This window comes from Salminus brasiliensis, chromosome 3 (genome assembly GCF_030463535.1).
Source record: "Salminus brasiliensis chromosome 3, fSalBra1.hap2, whole genome shotgun sequence".
Classification (NCBI taxonomy): domain Eukaryota; kingdom Metazoa; phylum Chordata; class Actinopteri; order Characiformes; family Bryconidae; genus Salminus; species Salminus brasiliensis.
Window position 1 is genome coordinate 6,215,308 of NC_132880.1, and position 20,025 is coordinate 6,235,332.

Below are 20,025 nucleotides of genomic sequence, written 5' to 3' on the forward strand. Positions count from 1 at the left end.
TCAGAGAACAACTGCACTGCTCCTCAGTCCACAGATCGGGGCTGTGATTGAAAAACTTATACATGCTAGGCTCATGTACAGCTGCCCCTGAGTGAACCATTCTTTTGGTAACACCAATGTCAACAATGAGTGCACCTTAAAGTCAAGATCTCCCCTAAACCTTTGGCAGGCAGTGTTTATAGTGCATTAAATAGGGAGCAGACGGTCATTTGACATTGTGCCCATCTCTCAGGTGGGCTCGAGGAGCAGGAACCCACAAGGGAGGGTAAACATCTCTCTTCTCAGCTCTGTAAGCCTGAGGTTTCTGCGGTCATTTTCTAATGGGCCCCCAAATCCACAGGAAACAGGAGACTACCGTGTGTTTAGATCAGCCAACCATTTCATACAGCACAGAGCTCAAGTTTCAGCCCCAAATGAGCAGCTTAATTCAACAGCAACATTCACTGATGAGCTTCTCTTACTGCAATACTGCCATCTAGTGTTTGAGGAGGAGGGAGTTAAGGTACTGATGCTGAATGAGTTCCTGGAACAGCTCATTAGTAAGCCCTTCTTGAGGTGAACTGAGTGTGGAACAACAGGGAAACACTTAAAAATGGGATCTTGTGTTCTAGTATCCAAGCTAAGCTAATGTCCATGTGGGGCCCGTATGGGTAGCCCAACTGGGAACCACAATGTTTTATCCTCACGTTCCCCGTTGGTCCCACATATGGATGCTTACCAGGGTCTGTGACGGGATCAGGAGAGGTTAAACATGAGCCCCATCTGGTTTGTGCACTGCATGTGGGGCCTAGATGGGACCCATGTGAGATTAAGGTGGGCTGTAACAATGGGGCCCATTTTGGAAGCCCACTTGGGATTACATATGTACAAACCCACTCAGAGCCCTTGCAATCCACCTAGACCATGTTCCACCTATATAAGCTCCACATAAGCATGTTTGCTGGGATGTACAATACCTAAAAGGGCCAAAATAATGAAAACCATTCCATTCTTTTCCATTGTGAAATACAATAATGTATAATGTGGTATTTGCTGTTAATTTTACAAAATTATTCATTCTCCATATATGGGAACTGTTTTGCATTTATTATTTTTGTGATGTCACATTCACATACATATAACAGACAACAGATAAAAGCTAATATTAATTTATGAACAATAAACATAAAAACACTAAAATATCAAGAAATATCAAGAAAAATAACAAAAATAACACTAATCAAAACAAAGAATTGTACATGAAATGTTTTTTAATACGAAAAATGTAAAATGACATAATGAATATTAAAAGTAATTAATTATTTCCCACATACAAATGCCCCCTTCACCGATCAGTTCATTAGGTTGATAGGCTAGCATAAGAATCTGCTATTTTGACAAGAACCAAACTGTGATGTCTAGACAATGTCTGGATCATAACATCTCCAAAACGTCAGGCAGATCTTTGGGGTGTTCCTGGTTTGCAGTGGCCAGTACCTACCAAAAAAACACCAACAGGGTCAAGGCCACCAAAGGTTCAATGATGTGATCCATGGTGGCCCCACCTTACAACTTATAGGCCTTAGTATCTACTAAGTATCTACTGCTAATGTCTTGGTGGCAGATACCACAGGACCTTTAGAGGCCTCGTGGAGTCCATACCTCGAATGGTCAGATCTATTATGGTGGGTCCACTCAGTATAAGGCAAATGATGTGCTTATGTTATGTCTGATTAGTTTTTTATTCACTAGGGGGAGCCCTTTCACTACACTATTGCAGCCACAGAGCATGCTCGTCAGTTTGTAGCTCTACATCTGTTTGTTTGGTCTACTGGGATCATTCTTCAAACGACGCAGAGAAGGAAAGATCATTACAGTGATTAGGCAGGACATTATAGAAAAACAGTCCTTTTGACTCGAGTATCTGCTTCCTTTCCACACATTGTGAAACAGTGAGGTTAGAGGAGGGTCTTTTGGACAGAAGCCCAGGGTGTTGTGCACACTGTAAATCCCTCATGCTGAAAGAAAGCAGAGTCCGCCCAGAACCCCCTGCCCAAAAACACACTGTTCCCAGAAAACAACTGTGTGGAACTCTGACACGTTTAGAGCTCTCCAGAGGTGATGCGTCCAAATAGGTCGAAGCCTAAAGCCTGCTTTGACAAGATCTGTTTGGACAAGATCTGACAGCTGGATTCATTTAAACTCATATAGAAGTTTCCCATCAGACATCATCCCAAAGCCAGATGCAGAATTCCAGAATTATGACACCCTGAAGCCTGAGGAAGAACCTCTGAGAAGAAACAAGACTCATAAGGAGAAACTCTATAAGAGCTAGAAGAAGAAGAACTAGGAAGAACGAAGAGTCAAAAACTCAAAAGGAAACTCAGGAGTTTGAAGAAAAATACTAATCGTGTCCCTAAAGACACGAAGAAGAACCATTAAGAAGAACCAAAAAGATGGAACTTCCTAAGAACATGAAGAAGAACCACAGAGAGTAACCAAGACCGAAAAGGAAGAACTTCCTAAGAACATGAAGTAGAACCATTAAGAGGAACTTGTAATAAATCAAATTTAATTTAATTTGTAATAAACCAAAGTCCTTTTTTACACCATGTCAAATAGCATGGTGAATGGACCAATAGAAACGCTCCACAATGACTTACAATGACTAAAAGCTTTTAACATTGAGGCTTTTTGTTTCTCTCATAAAATTGCTATTTTGAGATTTGAGATGTTGGCTTGACAGTGATATTTGGAGCCAGCGCACAGATGTCAGCACCAGCTCACCTGATTTACCATCAGTAAGCTCAGAGGAATACCCACCCCTGGCTTGGCTTGGATGACACTAGCGAGATGCCGTGGCATGGACTGTATTACTTGACGGAAGGTGGTTATTATAGAGGTTAACTGGTCCACAGTGTCATGTCGATTGCTCTGTACCCTGTTGTTGCCAGAGTAGTCATTCCCCTCTGACATCAATAACCTGTGGGTTGCCACTGTTATGTCTATCCCTGGTACACCTTCACTACAGGGGCTCTAGAACCCCTCTCTACCACCCTTCACCCAGTACCCTATTATCATGCCTTTTTAGACATCAGTCAAATTGCTTCCTTTGCCTATAACAATAGTTTTGTTATAGCTCTGCTACAACTGACTGGTGTGCTCGCTTATTTCTATCTGTGTTCTTCTAAAGGTGTGACAACTGGTTTCAGTGAGGATTCTCTCCATCAAGACTCAAACCCCACACAAGCAGAGGGGCTCTTACTAGAAACCATGTGACTTATCTCAACATATTTGCTGCTTTTTTATTTTTGCCCAATTCTCAACACTCTGGACCTCTTTCTCTTCCCTGGTGACAACAGAGAGCAGCTAAATAAGGGAAGAAATAGGGAAGGAAAATAGCTGAAACTCTCCTGCAGTATTTCTGATTAAATGAAGAGAAAAGGAACTGAACACATCCCATTCTCAACCCATAGGCATTAATATGGAGGTGGTCCCTCTTTGCAGCTCCAACAGCAGCAGGTCTGGAGCTCTGCAGTTATTGAGGCAGCAGAGCGTTGAAGACCTTTCCACAGTACGCTCTGAGCTCAGCGCTCGGCCCTGACCCCCGCTCTGTAACTTTACCTGGTCTGACACTCGGTGTGGCAGCTTCCACTGTTCAATACCACCACTCACAGCTGATGGAGGAAGATCTAGGAGGGAGGAAATTTCACCAGCTAACTTGTTGTTGTTGCAGCAGTGGCTCCTATTACATACAGAACCACGCTGGAGTTCAGTGAGCTCTTCAGAACCTCCCATTCTTTCACTAATGTGTGGAGGAAAGGCGGACTGCCTGACTAGGTGCTTGAGTGTATACACACGTGGCAGTGGGACTGAATCAAACACCTGAACCCAATACTTTTGTTGATATTGTGTTTAATGTGATCTGTCATCACTTGGCTTCAGGTGTCAGTGTTTATCTATTGTAAAGACACTAGAGTGGCCTGGTTAGACAATCAATAAACGATGAATAGATCTAGAAAAAGAAGGAAAAGAAGAAGAAGATGAAGAGTGCAGTTGTGTCACAGAGCCATAATGATTTGATTGGGGTTGTTGTGTCTGTGTAGGACGAGGGAGGAGCATCAGACCCAAACACGTCTTCACACTCTCACTTTCTTCACTCTCTCCCTCCCTCCCTCTCTCCCTCCCTCCCTCTCCTGCTGGTAGTTCAGTGCTGATCAGGCAGGACTCAGAGACTCAGCTCACAGTCTTCAGTGGTCAGTTACAGGCTCCGCTCAGCTCCATTCTTCACCCCTGATCGCTCCCACCTCTCTGGACCAGATGAACGAAAGGACTGTGCTTCAGCTTGTTCTGGGTTTGGTGTGCTTGTGCACAAACATCGCAGGTGAGCAGCTTTCCCAGCTTTCTCAGCTTTCTCAGCTTTCTCACAGTTTCCCAGTCTGTGTCAGAGAGGCAGCAGGAGCTGGAGACTCATTTGAGCTTGAAGGCTGTTTTTGTCCCTGCTGGACTGTTGGATGTTGGATGGATTACTGTAGAGTCACAGTAAGCTAATAGGCTGAACGGTCAGTGGGCTGTGTGCAACATGCCAATTCTTTATCATCATTGGGTAGAGGAAGTCCTTGGATCATCAGTGCAAGTCTGGGGAAATCACACTGTAAATGTTTTCTTTAAATTCCACACTGAAGTGTTATATCATTTATTTTTTTTCTTTTAATTTTCCCCCAATGCTATAGCAGTTGTATCATCATTTGAGATAGGATGTCCTTGGCTATATCCAGTGGAAGTTCGGTGAGATTTTACTGCATACTGTAAATCTTACTGAAATGTCATTTAATGAATTTTGTGAATTCATATTTATGAATGAATTATTAATTTTTGTCCCACAATGCTATTTTGGGGGAAATTCTACTGTACAATATTTGAAAAATTCTGTATTAAAGATTTATTTTTAAAACTACTTATTCGAAATATTCATAGTTTTTCCATTATGCTCCACCAATTCCAGAGCCATATTTTAAGAGCTTGGCTATCAGCAGTGCAATTTGTGCACTATTTTTAAAATATTCCACATTGAGCTCTCATGTAATGTATGAAACGTTCTTGTAATTTCTCCATAATGATTCAACATTTTTGTCATTATTTAAGAGAGGTATTCCTTGGTTATCATCAGTGCCATGTAAGAATGATTTCACTGTGCCATTTTTCAAATGCTAAAATCCCTTGTCATTTATTAGTGCCTTTAGAGGCACGACTTGACTGTCGACAAAGCTGTGTTTTTAATTCCACACTGAACCTTTACTGTTTTATGATTTTCTTCTGATTAAGCAACACAATTTTCCAGTAAAGCAACACAACATTCGTTTTTCTAGTTATGTTTTTTTGTTAAATAAATCCTAATGTATTCACAGTGTACATTAGAGATGAAGCCCATTACTGTTTTATGTTTAGGGACAAACTATCAGACTTCGGTATCAGAGAAGGACATAACCAAAGGGGTAATCAAAAGACAAGCCAGAGTAGATAGCCAGTAAATTAGACACGACCAGCAAACAAAAGTAAAGGACAATTCACAAGAAAAAAAATGGCAAAAACAACAAACCAGACTCTTTGAAGGGAAGTGGCGGAAAAATGACTTACGGAAGGGCTCTTACCGCATGACATGGGGCCCCACCTGCATGCAAAACACTATGATGCACCAGGTGTGATGAAATACTATTCATCCTTGATTAAGGTGAAGATTACGTTATTAGACTAAACTAAAAGCGAATCTTCACAACTTCTGCAGAACACTAACACTGCTCTGACATACTGTGATTTTCCTCAGGTACAAATGCCAGAGCCATTCTATGTCTTGACCCATCAAGAATTGTGGCAAGCTATGGAAGTTCTGTTTCTGTAAACTGCAGCTCAAGTGTTGAATACATATCAATGGGTTGGGAGGCGCCTCTAGGAAGAAGTAAGGAAACAGGCCCTAAAACAGTCACCTGGACAGTGGAGAGTTTGAAGGAATGGAACCTGGAGCCATTTTGCTACATCGTCGTTGAAGATTCACTTCAAGTTAAAGTCCCGCTCAGTGTTACTGTATACAGTGAGTTTTCTGTCTCCAAATTGTCCCTGACTTTTTAATTATGACAGTGGCCCAGCTAACAGAGAACGTCATCAGAACGTTCAGCGATATTATTTTTTTAAAGGTTAAAGAAAGTTTATCCTAAAATATGCCTACAAGATGTGAAAAAAGTGTATTGTGAGAATAAACAAATAAACATTAACAGAACATTAAAAATAGATTTTAGTAACGTCTAGTAAACGTGACCAACAGTCCTCAGCCGGTATGTCGGTTTATTTGGTATAGCGCACCCTGTCTGATTTGTGCCGTGTATGCATGCCCATGCATAGTTCTAACTGGCCGTGGGACATTTCACTGTATTAGTAGTAAAATAAGCCATTGTTAACCTACAAACACTATTTTAAAAAGTCTGTTTCACTGTGATATACTGAGAATATGTTTCCCCAGAAAATGATCAACAGCCATTGTAATACTAATTAATACTTAATATAAATATGTAATAAGAATGCTGCTTACTTTATGCTTTATGTTTAAAGAAAAATGATTCCTTCAAATATTTCCATTGTGTGGGGCCAAGCAACCCCTAGAATACTCTAAAATTAATTTTATACAAGATTAAAATTAAATGTTTTTATAGTCTATTTACTCTTGAAAATGGAATGTCAAAAACCCCTATAAAGTCCCAATCATTCAAAATAAATAAGTGTCCAGCCCTAATTAGTTATAATATTCAGTAGCAATAAAGGCCTAGATATGAAAATCTCTTGGAAACTCTTGAGCCTCGACCCAATAATCCTCACTCTCATCAGAATAAGACCCAGCGTTAATGCCCAGTTTCATTATGGTTCATTTTCAGAACTCTGCAGCTACATTTCCGAGGTAGTACACACTTCCTGTAGCTCAGTGAGAAATGTCTGATCACGCTGTGGTGTGAGATATGATATTAACTTTATTTTGATTGTCAGAGATTCCTGACAGCGTGTCCATCAGCACTGTGGGTCACGATGGGCCGATGGTTGAGGGCGGACAGTATGAGCTCCAGTGTGATGTTCAGGATGTTGCTCCTGTTCAGCTCCTCACTGTGAAGTGGTACAAAGGAGAGACTCTAGTAGGAAAAACAACCTTCACTGACTCCACCCTGACTCCAGTGGATACGTCTGCTACACTCCAGATCTCCCCCAGCAGAGATGATGATGGTGCTCAGTATAGGTGTGAGGCAGAACTGGATCTGGGACGAGAAGGACCTCAGCCTCCTCTTACAGTGATGTCAGATCCCCTCAACATTACTGTGCATTGTAAGTTATCTTCTGATTTGAGGTAATGGGTGATGGCCAACTTGGGCCAAATAGAAATTTCTTCTTAAAACCCACCTACGCACCTTTATTATACTTTGGATTGGTGCAATTTGTAAATTTGCAGTTTGGACAGTGGGATCCATCATAATAAGAATGGTTGAACAGTTCTGCAGTATAAAGCACATCATGGATCTAATGAAGACTTTTCATATGTTGGTATATTTTGTATGTAGGCTATTTTGTTATATGAAGACCTTCAGAGATCGTCGTTTCAGAACACTAATCAGTAGATGTTCTGGGTTGAGAAACACTGCTCTGACATACTGTGATTTTTCTCAGGTTCAACTGCCAGATCCATTTCATGTCTTGACCCACCAAGAATTGTGGCGAGCTACGGAAGTTCTGTCTCTGTAAACTGCAGCACAAGTGTTGAATACATGATAATGGATTGGGAGGTGCCTCAAGGAATCAGCGAGGAAACAGGTCCCAAAACAGTCACCTGGACAGTGGAGAGTTTGACGGAATGGGACATGGAGCCATTTTGCTACATCACTCTTAGTAATTTAACTCTAGTTAAAGCTCCACTCAGTGTTACTATATACAGTGAGTTTTATATCTCCAAACTAACACTTTTTAATTAATTTAACTAGCCCTCACTCTCATCTGAATCTGACCCGGTGTTAATTTTCAGTTTCATTATGGTTCTGAAGTAGTTCACATTTCCTGTAACTCATTGAGAAATATCTGACCAAGCTGCAAGATATGATATTAACTTCATTTTGATTTTTCCTTTAACAGAGATTCCTGACAACGTGTCCATCAGCACTGTGGGTCACACCGGGCCGATGGTTGAGGGCGGACAGTATAAGCTCCAGTGTGATGTTCAGAATGTTGCTCCTGTTCAGTTCCTCACTGTGAAGTGGTACAAAGGAGAGACTCTAGTGGAAAAAACAACCTTCACTGACTCCACCCTGACTCCAGTGGATACGTCTGCTACACTCCAGATCTTCCCCAGCAGAGGTGATGATGGTGCTCAGTACAGGTGTGAGGCAGAACTGGATCTGGGACCAAAAGGACCTCAGCCTCCTCCTACAGTGGCATCAGATCCCCTCAGCGTTACTGTACACTGTGAGTTATCTGCTGATTTGAGATAATGGGTGTTGGCCATCTATGGCCATCTATGGCTAAGCCCAATTTGGGCTGGAGAGTGGTATGGCTCTTCTGACCTTGTCAGTAGACTACAATCAATGGGTCTCATTCACCAGCTGTTCCTAAGAAGAAATTTCTTCTTAATACCCACCTACACACTTATATATTAAGATTCTGACAATCAGCAGTGTTTCTTACCTAGGATTGTTCAGTTCATGAGGCTAATAGGATCCATCATTATGAAAGCAGAGCTGTAATGAGTTCTGCAGTATGAAACACATCATGGATGTACACTATTTGTTAGAACTTTACTCAAGAACCAAGTTTAGAAAGTTCTTTGAAAGATACTGGTGAATGACGCCCAATGTGCTCACCAGTCTGGGTGTCTCAGGTCGTTTTCACACCAGAGCTTTTTTCTGGACCCAGGTCCACTTGCTCTGAGAGTTTGGTACATTTGGTAAAGTGTAAAAGCAGTTTTGGAGCCCAGGAGCGGTCTGAGAAGTTTTTCAGCATGGTGAAATGGCTCCATGGCTCCAGAGAGTGCCGTTCTTTACTGCTTGAGTGTTTGTATACAAGGATAAATAGGAAAAGCAATCAATGGATGAACGTAGGTCTTACCATAAAAAAAAGCATGCAGAAAAATGACTCAATTGCTTAATTGATCCACGGTTTGTATGGAATTCTTCTGGTGAAAGCAAACCGGCATCAATAAGCCCCTCCCCCAAATGAGAAGAATTCAGAATCGGTCCTGGATACGAATTCATGTATTCGGGAATTGTGAAAAGCCCTTAATGGAACTACTACTGCTGGGTGGCTTAAAAAAAGATGCAGTGACTGAATTCACATGCTTCAAACGAAGATTTAATCTGCTGGTGACATGAAACATTTATAGTACTGTGCAAAAATTACAGACTAACCATCATTTATTTAATCTCCAGTCAAAACGCCAATCACGTTGATTCATTTATACTTTTTTACGACTTCCATTCTTTCCAGGAGACTCGCTTTCAGTGTTCCTGCAGTCTTCTGGGAGCATTTTCTGCTTCTCACCATCCAAGTAATCCCAAACACACTTAAGGATGTGATCTGTGGTCTGGACTCAACGGCTGGTCAGTCCATTTAGCTGAGAACATCAGCAGCTTCCACAGCTCGATTTGATCAGATGTTCTTTTTTATTATCTGTTAATTTGTCTCAGTAGGAGCTTCTTCCTCAGCTCCGCCTCCTTTCAGATCCACAGCATCGACTTGTCTTCTCACAGTGGACGGACAGAAGGATGGACAGAAACATTTGTTGATGTCAAATCTGAAGTGAGAGTGGAGTTCAGCTTTAAGCGCAATGTTTATCTAATAGGGACAGTTCTGGTAGCTTGCATGGTTGTTAGAGGTACCATGTTCCCCAAGTTTTGGAAGCTGAATTTGACCTCCCTATTCCAGAGAAAGCAGTTTTACTGCTCTACAATCCAGTTCTGGGGGGTTTTATAGCTCTCTAGCCAAAGCTCCACTGATGCATAATAGTGCTAGTCCGGCTATATATATCACTTACACGAGCATTTGCACTAGTCAGAATTATTTTATGTATAAGTGGACCTGGACTATTTACTAGTCAGTCAGTACAGTGAATCTGAAGTAGTACTTTCTACTTTTACAAAATAACAGCTGTAATTGGAGTTTTTACTAGTAACAATGGAATTATAGATATGTATACACAGATATAAGGAGAATTGCATTAGTCAATGGTAAATTAATGATATGATTAATGATTAAGATAGGATTTAGTCACAATTGCAAGGATATGTTGTCCTGGTTGTTTGACTAATAAGAATAGCTTCATTGGTCTGTAGATCTTATATTATATTATATTATATTATTATGGCTTGTATCTGTGTTAGCATTGTAAGGTAAACAGCTCACCTTACATATCCTTAATGTAATTTTGACTAGTCGGTTTTACCTTCAATTTACATTTGAAAGTTTCCTGGCTTCTTATCTATAATTGAATCTATAATGTATGTAAAAAGTAGTAACAAGTCAAATTTGAGATATTACAAATATTTTTGTACAAGCAGAATTCTTTAATTTCGTTAATTAGATTTTCTACATGGATACTTTACTAGTAAAATGTAATTATGGATCAAATCAAATGAGATTCAATGTAAACCAGCATTAATTTACTATAAGTCCAAATACTTGTGGACACCCCTTTTAATCAATGCATTCAGCTACTTTAAGTTTCATTACTGACACAGATGAACAAACACACACACGCACACAGCTATAAAGAAGTAGTGCCAATAGAATAGGACCTAATAAACATGAATCTACTGGCACCTTACTTAATGCCAGGCGTGGGCTACAGGGGTATAAAGCCCCCCAGCATTGAGCTGTGATGTCACAAAAACCAACATATTTGCATACATCCACTTTTTTACACATACCTACAACAGTTTGACTCCGCCCATTCACACTGAAGTCATAAAGAGTGTTCCAGCCTGGGATGCTTTTTGAATGAGGCACAATAGACAACAGCCAATCAGAAAAGAGTCTATTTGTATATGTTAGCCTTAAAGGCACAGCATGTTTAAAAACCTTTCTAAAACTTTGGGAAAACTATAAAACACTAGGAAAGTGTGGAATATGCTCTTCATTCCAAGAAATGGGATGTTTGAAGCAACATACATACATATATACTGCTTTATGCTTTACAACTTTACAGCTATGTTTGTACTTGATATGAAAAGAAACAAAAATAAAAAGTAAGAAGAAAACAAGGTGGTCTTAACACTCGATGGACATGATGGACAGGTATGATGCATGACCCCTCAGAAGGCCATCTGGTGTTAAATCAGATGCATTTGGACATCCCCTTCAGCAGAAAAGTGCAATCCAGTAGTCTGGGTCACTGAACTGCAGCTCAGGAACGAACGTTTCTCTCATTACAGGCCTGGCTCATGAACCTGCAGCGCTTGTGGAGGTTACTGCAGGTTACTGCTCCAGTGCTCCAGTAGCCTACCCCACAAGCACATTTGTCTTCGGGTCCTTACACAGCGTAGCAGATGCTCTTCTCCAGGGCGACTTACCAAAGTGCTTCGCTGTTTACTCAGAAAACACCCTGAGCTAGTTTGTGCAGGACCTCATTTGGTAGACCTGCCTGATGTTTTGGAGATGTTCTGACCCAGGTGTCCAGCCAACACAGTTTGGGTCTTGCCAGAGTGTCTCAGATTGTCATGCTTGACCTTTGTTCCTGCTTTAAACACATGTTAAAGGCTTGTTGTGGCTGATTGGCATTCTCTACTTCCTTCTGTCATTCTGTGCTTTCTCTCTCTATTTCTTAATTTAACCCCCTCCCTCTCTTTTATCCCCCTGCACCTCTCTCTCTCTCTCTCTCTCTCTCTCTCTCTCTCTTTTTCTTTTTTCCTCTCTTTTCTTTGTTTAACTCGCTTTCTCTTTCTCTCCCTCTTTTTCCCTCCAATTATCCCACTCCACCTCTCTCTCTCTCTCTCCCCCCCCCTCCCTGTCTCTTTCCCTCCATTTATAACACTCTCCACCTCTTTTTCTCTCACTCCGGTCTCAGGAACCTCCAACAAGGTCTAGTTCCAGCCCCAACCCAGCCCATTTTTCAATAAGAGACATTATTGTAGAAATGTGATTTTTAGAGCATTTAGCAGAGACCCCTGACGTCTTGCCTTCATTCTATAGGTGATGGTCAAGTCTAAAGAGTTTTTTTCTTGGGCTGAGATCACACCCTAACCCTTTTCACATTATAACATTTTTATTACTCATTTTTATTACTCTCATTTAGTTTTTATAACATTTATTTATTCTATAATTGTTTATGGTTTTTATTTTTTTATCTTATTTTTATCTTAATACACACACACACACACACACACACACATATATGTATATAATCATTAAAAACATAAAATAAGGAACGTTAAAGTGTGCACAACCTGAATATCATGTTGTATTAAGATTATATTGAAATATGTTCTATTAAGAAGTAATATATACATGAATCTATATTAGTTTTTATTCACTAGGGGGAGCCCTTCACTACACTATTGCAGCCACAGAGCATGCTCGTGAGTTTGTAGCTCTACATCTGTTTGTTTGGTCTACTGGGATCATTCTTCAAACGACGCAAAGAAGGAAAGATCATTACAGTGATTAGGCAGGACATTATAGAAAAACAGTCCTTTTGACTCGAGTATCTGCTTCCTTTCCACACATTGTGAAACAGTGAGGTTAGAGGAGGGTCTTTTGGACAGAAGCCCAGGGTGTTGTGCACTCTGTAAATCCCTCATGCTGAAAGAAAGCAGAGTCCACCCAGAACCCCCTGCCCAAAAACACACTGTTCCCAGAAAACAACTGTGTGGAACTCTGACACGTTTAGAGCTCTCCAGAGGTGCTGCGTCCAAATAGGTCGAAGCCTAAAGCCTGCTTTGACAAGATCTGTTTGGACCACATCTGACAGCTGGATTCAATTAACCTCATATAGAAGTTTCCCATCAGACATCACCCCAAAGCCAGATGCAGAATTCCAGAATTATGACACCCTGAAGCCTGAGGAAGAACCTCTGAGAAGAAACAAGACTCATAAGGAGAAACTGTATAAGAGCTAGAAGAAGAAGAACTAGGAAGAACGAAGGGTCAAAAACAGAAAGTACCTAAAAGTATGAGGGAGAACCACTGAGACTCAAAAACTCAAAAGGAAACTCAGGAGTTTGAAGAAAAATACTAAGAGAGACCAAGACTCAAAAGGAGGAACTCCCTAAAGACACGAAGAAGAACCATTAAGAAGAACCAAAAAGATGGAACTTCCTAAGAACATGAAGAAGAACCACTGAGAGAAGGAACCAAGACCCAAAATGAGAAACTCCCTAAGAACATGAAGACGAACCACTGAGAGGATCCAATACTCAGAAGAAGGAACTCCCTAAGAACATGAAGAAGAACCATTAAGAAGACGCAAGACTCAGAAGGAGGAACTCCTTAAGGACATGAAGAAGAACCACTGAGAGAAGAAACCAAGACTCAAAAGGAGGAACTCCCTAAGAACATGAAGAAGAACCATTAACAGGATCCAAGACTCAGAAGGAGGAACTCCCTAAGGACATGAAGAAGAACCACTGAGAGAAGGAACCAAGACTCAAAAGGAAGAACTCCTTAAAGACACTAAAACCACTTTACTTTACAGGTGCCTAAAAGCTTTGCACAGCACTGTACAAATACACTCTGTGGACAAGTATTGGGACACCTGCTCATTTATTGTTTCATCTGAAATCAAGAGGTAAAAAAACTGTCTGTACTGTCCAGGAAATCGCTGTGAGGTTTTGTTTACATTCAGCAACAAGAGCATTAGTGAGGTCAGGCTGTTGGATGATCACCACCCCACCTCCTCCCCAACCCCCCAACTCATCCCAAAAATACTGAATGGAGCTCCATCCATCATTCCAGAGAGCCCAGCTCCACTGCTCCACAGCTCAATGCTGGGAGGTGTCATAACCCTCCAGCCTACACCTGGCATTAGACCAATGGTGCCAATAGGTTCCTCTTTATGGTGACCATGCCCTGATCTGCCTGCTCCCTAAAAGAGACTCTATTAAGGGAAAGTCCACCCCTGTCTCCTTTCTGCATTACGTAGAGGGGCTTTTTTTCTGTAGCGCTAGAGGTGTGTGTGTGTGTGGAGGAGGAGGGCAAGTTTCAGGGGGAATTCTCTCCATTTGGACACAGTCCATGACTCAGACCCCACGCTAGCGGAGGGGCACTTACTAGAAACCATGTGACTTATCTCAACATATTCGCTGCTTTGTTTGTCCCATTCTCAACACAGCACCTCTCTGGACCCCTTTCTCTTCCCTGGTGAAAACGGAGAGCGACTAAAAAAGGGCAAAAAAAAGGGGAAGGAAAATAGCTGAAATTCCCCTGCAGTTTTTCTGATGAAATGAAGAGAAAAGGAACTCAAAACAATCCCCCCAACCTCCCCCTACCCCCTCATCAGCTGTATTAATGAAGTCAGCACAAGTACAGAGTAACAACTGCTCGCCACAGCAGGCCGATATGAGTATATATTTCCCAGTAATGGTACATTCTTGTGTATCATTACCAGAAGTGGGTAGAGTAGAGTAGCCTAAACTGATACTGTGGTGTGTATTTGTACTGTGGTGAGTAATCAGAAGTATCTTTCCAAAAACAATTTGACTAGACGTACAAAGGTCATTTCATACTCAGCAGAACCATGACCCTAAAGTGAGCGAGTTTAAAAAACAAAGTCTTGGTCCCAGATATATCCTGGATACCTCCAGGATACCCCCAGTGTATATACATACATAAATACACACCAATCAGCCATAACATTAATACAGCCTGTCTAATATTATGTAATTCCCCCACGCGCCGCCCCGACAGCTCCACAAGACCTCTAAAGGTATCCTAAAGGTATCTGGCACCAGGATGTTAGCAGCAGATCCTTTGCTGTGAGGTCCATGACCCTTTCACCAGTTGTCAGTTTCAGATTCAGTATCTGGACAAGAGTTCTTTGCTTGATTAAATGATTAACTGTTCTTAAAAGAACCTTAATGGTGGTATATAGACTTAAAAGTCAAACTACTATAATATTTAAAATGAGGATACTACTACTACTACTACTACTACTATTACTATTACTACTAATAATAATTATAACAATAATAATAATAATAATAATAATAATTATTATTATTATTATTATTATTATTATTATTATTATAAACCCAATACTACTACTACAACTACTACTACTACTACTAATAATAATAATTATTATTATAATTTCATAACATATATTTCAATAATATATAATAATAAACCCACTACTACTACTACTACTAATACTAATAATAATAATAAACCCACTACAACTACTACTACTAATAATAATAATTATAATAATAATAATAATAAACCCACTACTACTACAACTACAACTACTACTACTACTACTACTACTACTACTACTAATAATAATAATAATAATCAACCCAAAACTACTACTAGTATTAATGTTGTACTAGTAAAGAATGTTAATAACGATAATAATAAAAGTTTTGTTTACGTAATCACCTCCCCCTCAAAAAACAAAAATAGGAACAACACACACACATAGACACACACAAAAAAAGTCCCAAAAGTTCCTCTTAGACATCACTTGACATCAGCGATGTAAAGTCACTCTATAAACAGCCGAAAGCCTGAAAGCCTGCAAGCCATGAACACACAAAGAACGAAACAAACCACATAACACACCAATATAACCCCCCCTGCCGCCACACACACACTTTCTAAAACAGCATGTGAATGGTACGTGAACGAAACCCCCTCCTATTCATTCAGCTTTAGTGTGTCCACATGTTAAAACAGGAAGTGTGACAATAAGTATTGAAACACCATGATGCCATTTGGCACAGCCTGCACGGCCTCACAGTCGAGTGGAGTGCTTCTAGGTGCTTTTAGTAGATGCTGAAGGACACTGCTGTGTGAAATGTGTGGTTTCTGAGTTCATGTTTCTCTAGAATCTCAGGGGATTTTTTGGTGGTTTGGTGAACCTTGAGGTTGGTTTTGAGGTGGTGATCCTGGGGCTCCGGGGGTCTCTAGGAGCTGTTAGAAGCGAATAATTTTCTCTCGTGCTAAAAAAAAGAAGCTTTTCCTGACCTAGTCATGGTTCATGGTTGTCTTAGCTTGTTCTGAACATACCCCATGCTGCAGTGTTGTCATACAGAGAGAACTGGTTGAAGGAAACTACAGAGAAAACATTGCAGGAGACTGAAAGACTCCAGAGTGGTGGTGCACTGTTCTACTGTGCAGCAACACCTACACACATATCAAGGGAAGAGTAATCAGAAGAAAACCTTTTCTGCATCTTCTCCACAGAATTCAGTGTCATTGGTTTTCAGCAGAAAATCTAAACAAGGTTGGTGCATTCTGGGAAGTCCTGCAGACTAATACTTAGCTAATGTTTAGCTGGTGGCACAAGGAACGTTTCACTGGTGGAGCAAAGAAATGGATTCCATTAAATACGAGACGATTCTGGAAGCAAACAAACATCACATCATCTGTGAAAAAGATGAAGATGAACAGAGGATGGCTTTTACAGCAGGAAACAATCCTAAACACACCTCAAAATCCACAGGGGGCAGTGGTGGCTCAGTGGTTAGAGCACTAGGTTATTAATAACAGAATTGTGGGTTTGATACCTGGGCCACTGGGCAGGGCCCCTGAGCAGGCCCTGCAACCCTCTCTGTTACCCATTAGCTGCAACGAAGGCTGTCCACTGTGTGTGTTTGTGTGTGTGTGTGTGTGTGTGCATATTCCATCTGTGTCCAACACAAATGGTGATTGTGGTTGTTAATGGGCTGCCATTTTCCATGGCCCTTGCAGTCAAGACCCCTAAAAGACTCTGCTACAAAAAGTGCTTACAAGCTGTGACACATGCCAAATGGGATGGAAGCACTGGCCATACAGGGTGCCCAAACTTTTGCTTTGGGCTCTTTTTGATTTTGCTTAAAATATTAAACAAATGTGTCACTAATCTTAGCCTTTTGAAAATCAGGTCATCTTTGTTCTCTTAAAGCAGCATTATGCGAGAATTATCATTTCTTGCTCTTGGGCTCCCCCTACACTTTGGAAGTGGAATCTGTGTAAAGACAGGCATTTCTGGACAAGCTGAGAGATGCAATTAAGTATTGTAAACGGGCTGCTGTAGGCCTTTTCATGGCCACCACAGTAAATATTTTAAAGACTCATCTGCTACAAAGCTGTGACACCTGCCAAATGGGGTGTAAGTACTAGCCATGCAGGGTGCCCACATTTGCCCCATGATGTGGGCCCTTTTTGTATTTTATTATTCTGAAAATGTAATAGATGGTAATAAAAATAATTTTGCTTAAAATATGAAACAAATGTGTCACTTTTAACTAATCTCTTTAACTAATTTCCCTTTTGGAAATCAGGTCCCTTTTGTTCATTATGCGAGAATTAGCATGTTTTGCTTTTGGGCTCCCCCTACACTTCGGGGGGTGGAATCTATGTAAGCATTTCTGGACAAGCTGAAGGATACAATAAGCTATTGTGAACAGGCTGCTGTTGGCTTTTCCATCACAGTTAAGACTCTTAAAAGACTCTTCTCTGCTACAAAAAGTGTTGCCAAATGGGGTATAAGTACTGGACATGCAGGGTACCCAAACTTTTGCTTTGGGCCCTGTTAATATTTTATTTTTTAGAAAATGTAACAGATGGTAATAAAAGTAATCTTGCTTACAATATTAAACAAATGAGTTATTTTTTAATTAATCTTTGTCTTTTGGAAATCATTTTCTTTGAGCAGCATTATGGAGGAATCGACATTTCATGCTCTTGGACTCCCCCTAGAGTGGGGAAGTGGAATATGCATAAGGACAGGCTTTTCTGGGCAAGCTGAAGAGATACAGAACCGTCACTGAGAGTGAAAGACACTATTAGAATACTATTAAAGGATTTGACACCAGTACTTCTTGGGTTATGCAGCAATACACAGTTCTCAGGAGTGCTGTCCTGGCGTGCCAATCCTGGAATAGCAACGATAGAGACACTATGTTTCTTATTGCAGGTCAGTGGAGCATCAGCATGGTTTTGCATCTTTTATTTTTAGGTAAAAATCTTTTTCATTTTGTTGCTTTAACTATGCATAGTAGCATAAATTATGACCGGGGAGCTCAAACTTTTGCCCATAACATGACGCATTAGCCTTGGTAGCCAGAAAACCTAGTGGTTCTTCTTTCTATATAAAAGTAATTACCTGAATTCCCACAAAGTAGGAGTACTCTCACTGCAGTGTAGTTCAGTGTAGCTGTTTTCACCACTGCTGGACAGCGTTTGAGGAAGTGTGTAACATCTGGAAGGGTGCTAGATTGGCTGAAGCTGATAACCACGATCAGGGAGTGTGGAGGTCAAAAGCTCACAAGTAAAGGGCCCCATGTTACATGCTGACTTCCCTGATTGGCTAAGCAGTCACAGGACATATCCTGTGGTCTTTGCGCGAACCAGAATGGAATGTACTTGAAGGAGTTTATCCGGTCTCCTGAAGAGCAGCAATATTTAAACAATATTTAAAATGGTCAGTTTAGGGAAACAAACGATGGGTTATTATAAAAAAAGCACACTTTTAGCAGGGTATTATACCTTGGAATATTAACACTTAAAACTGGGTCAAGTGGGAGTAGGCCAAGGATTGTTCAGTAAATAAATAAATAAATAAATAAACAAACAGCAAAACAGTTCAAGGCATTTACAGTTTTGAATGAACTCTAGTGTACTTTAAGAGGAACCAGCTGACACTGAATAAAATATGTGGAGGCTTTCTGAAGTGGACAGTTCCGGGAAATCATCCCTTTTCTGGAAAGCGTTGTTTCAGCAGAACAGCCCGAGATCTTAGATATAATTTAATAGAGTTAGCTGTCCTGGTCATATGCAGACACTTAGGCTGAGCTTACTGAATTTCTTTGACTTGTAACAATAGTGTATAAAATAAACAATAATATATATATATATATATATATATATATATATATATATATATATATATATATGAACAATCCTTGGCCTACTCCCACTTGACCCACTTTATTTGCTGACTTTCTAAATATTCCAAGGTATAAAAGTGTGCTTATTTTATAATTGTTTGCTTCCCTAAACTGTCCCAGGACCTGACCATGCTCTATATATTTAGGTTTAAATGTTGCTGTTCTTCAGGAGACTGGATAAACTCCTTCAAGTGCCATTCCATTCTGGTTCGCGCAAAGACCGCAGGATATGTCCTGTGACTGCTCAGCCAAAAAAAAAAAAAACATATATGTATATATATATATAAACAATTATAAAATAAGCACATTTTTATACCTTGGAATATTTAGAAAGTCAGCAAATAAAGTGGGTCAAGTGGGAGTAGGCCAAGGATTGTTCATATATATATATATATATATACAAAAGTTTGTGGACAACCCTTTTAATGAATGAAGCTCTTTTAATTTGCACCCATTGCTGAAACAGATGTGCAAATGATGAGATTCTGAATTACAGAATTACCGCCAAGGGCATAGGACCTTGCCTAATGTCAGTTGTGGGCAACTGAGCTGTGAAGCAGCTTTTGGGATAAGTTGGGGGAGTTGGTGACTTCACTAATGTTCTTGACGCTGAATGCAATCAAATCCTCACAGCAATGCTGTTACAAAATCTAGTAGAAAGCCTTCTTTCCTGGACAGTAGAAACAGTTATCTAACAAAAGCAGGATCGAATGTTTTAACACTCTTGATTTCAGAAGAAACAATTAATGAGCAGGTGTCCCAATACTTTTGTCCAAATAGCGTAGCAAAAAGGGTTCTATGTAGTACCAAATAAATATACATAAATAAACATTTGAACGAATATTAACGAATGTTATTTGTTTTGGAGGAGATGGGTTCCCCTTTGAGTTCAGGTTCCTCTCAAGGTTTCATCCTCTCACTCTGAGGAAATTTTTTCCTG

At 40.3% G+C, this 20,025-nt stretch overlaps 1 protein-coding gene across 1 annotated transcript in view; it reads left to right on the forward strand.

Annotated features, from left to right (window-relative positions):
- Positions 1-4,205: 4,205 nt before the first annotated feature.
- Positions 4,206-20,025, forward strand: part of LOC140551042 (vascular cell adhesion protein 1-like) — a 45,452-nt gene continuing 29,632 nt past the window's right edge. Inside the window, exons 1-6 of the mRNA XM_072674411.1 lie at positions 4,206-4,363; positions 5,804-6,067; positions 7,012-7,341; positions 7,681-7,944; positions 8,140-8,469; positions 8,868-8,938. Coding sequence (XP_072530512.1) covers positions 4,300-4,363; positions 5,804-6,067; positions 7,012-7,341; positions 7,681-7,944; positions 8,140-8,469; positions 8,868-8,938 — 1,323 coding nt within the window. The 5' untranslated portion in view covers positions 4,206-4,299. The remainder of the gene's footprint in view (positions 4,364-5,803; positions 6,068-7,011; positions 7,342-7,680; positions 7,945-8,139; positions 8,470-8,867; positions 8,939-20,025) is intronic.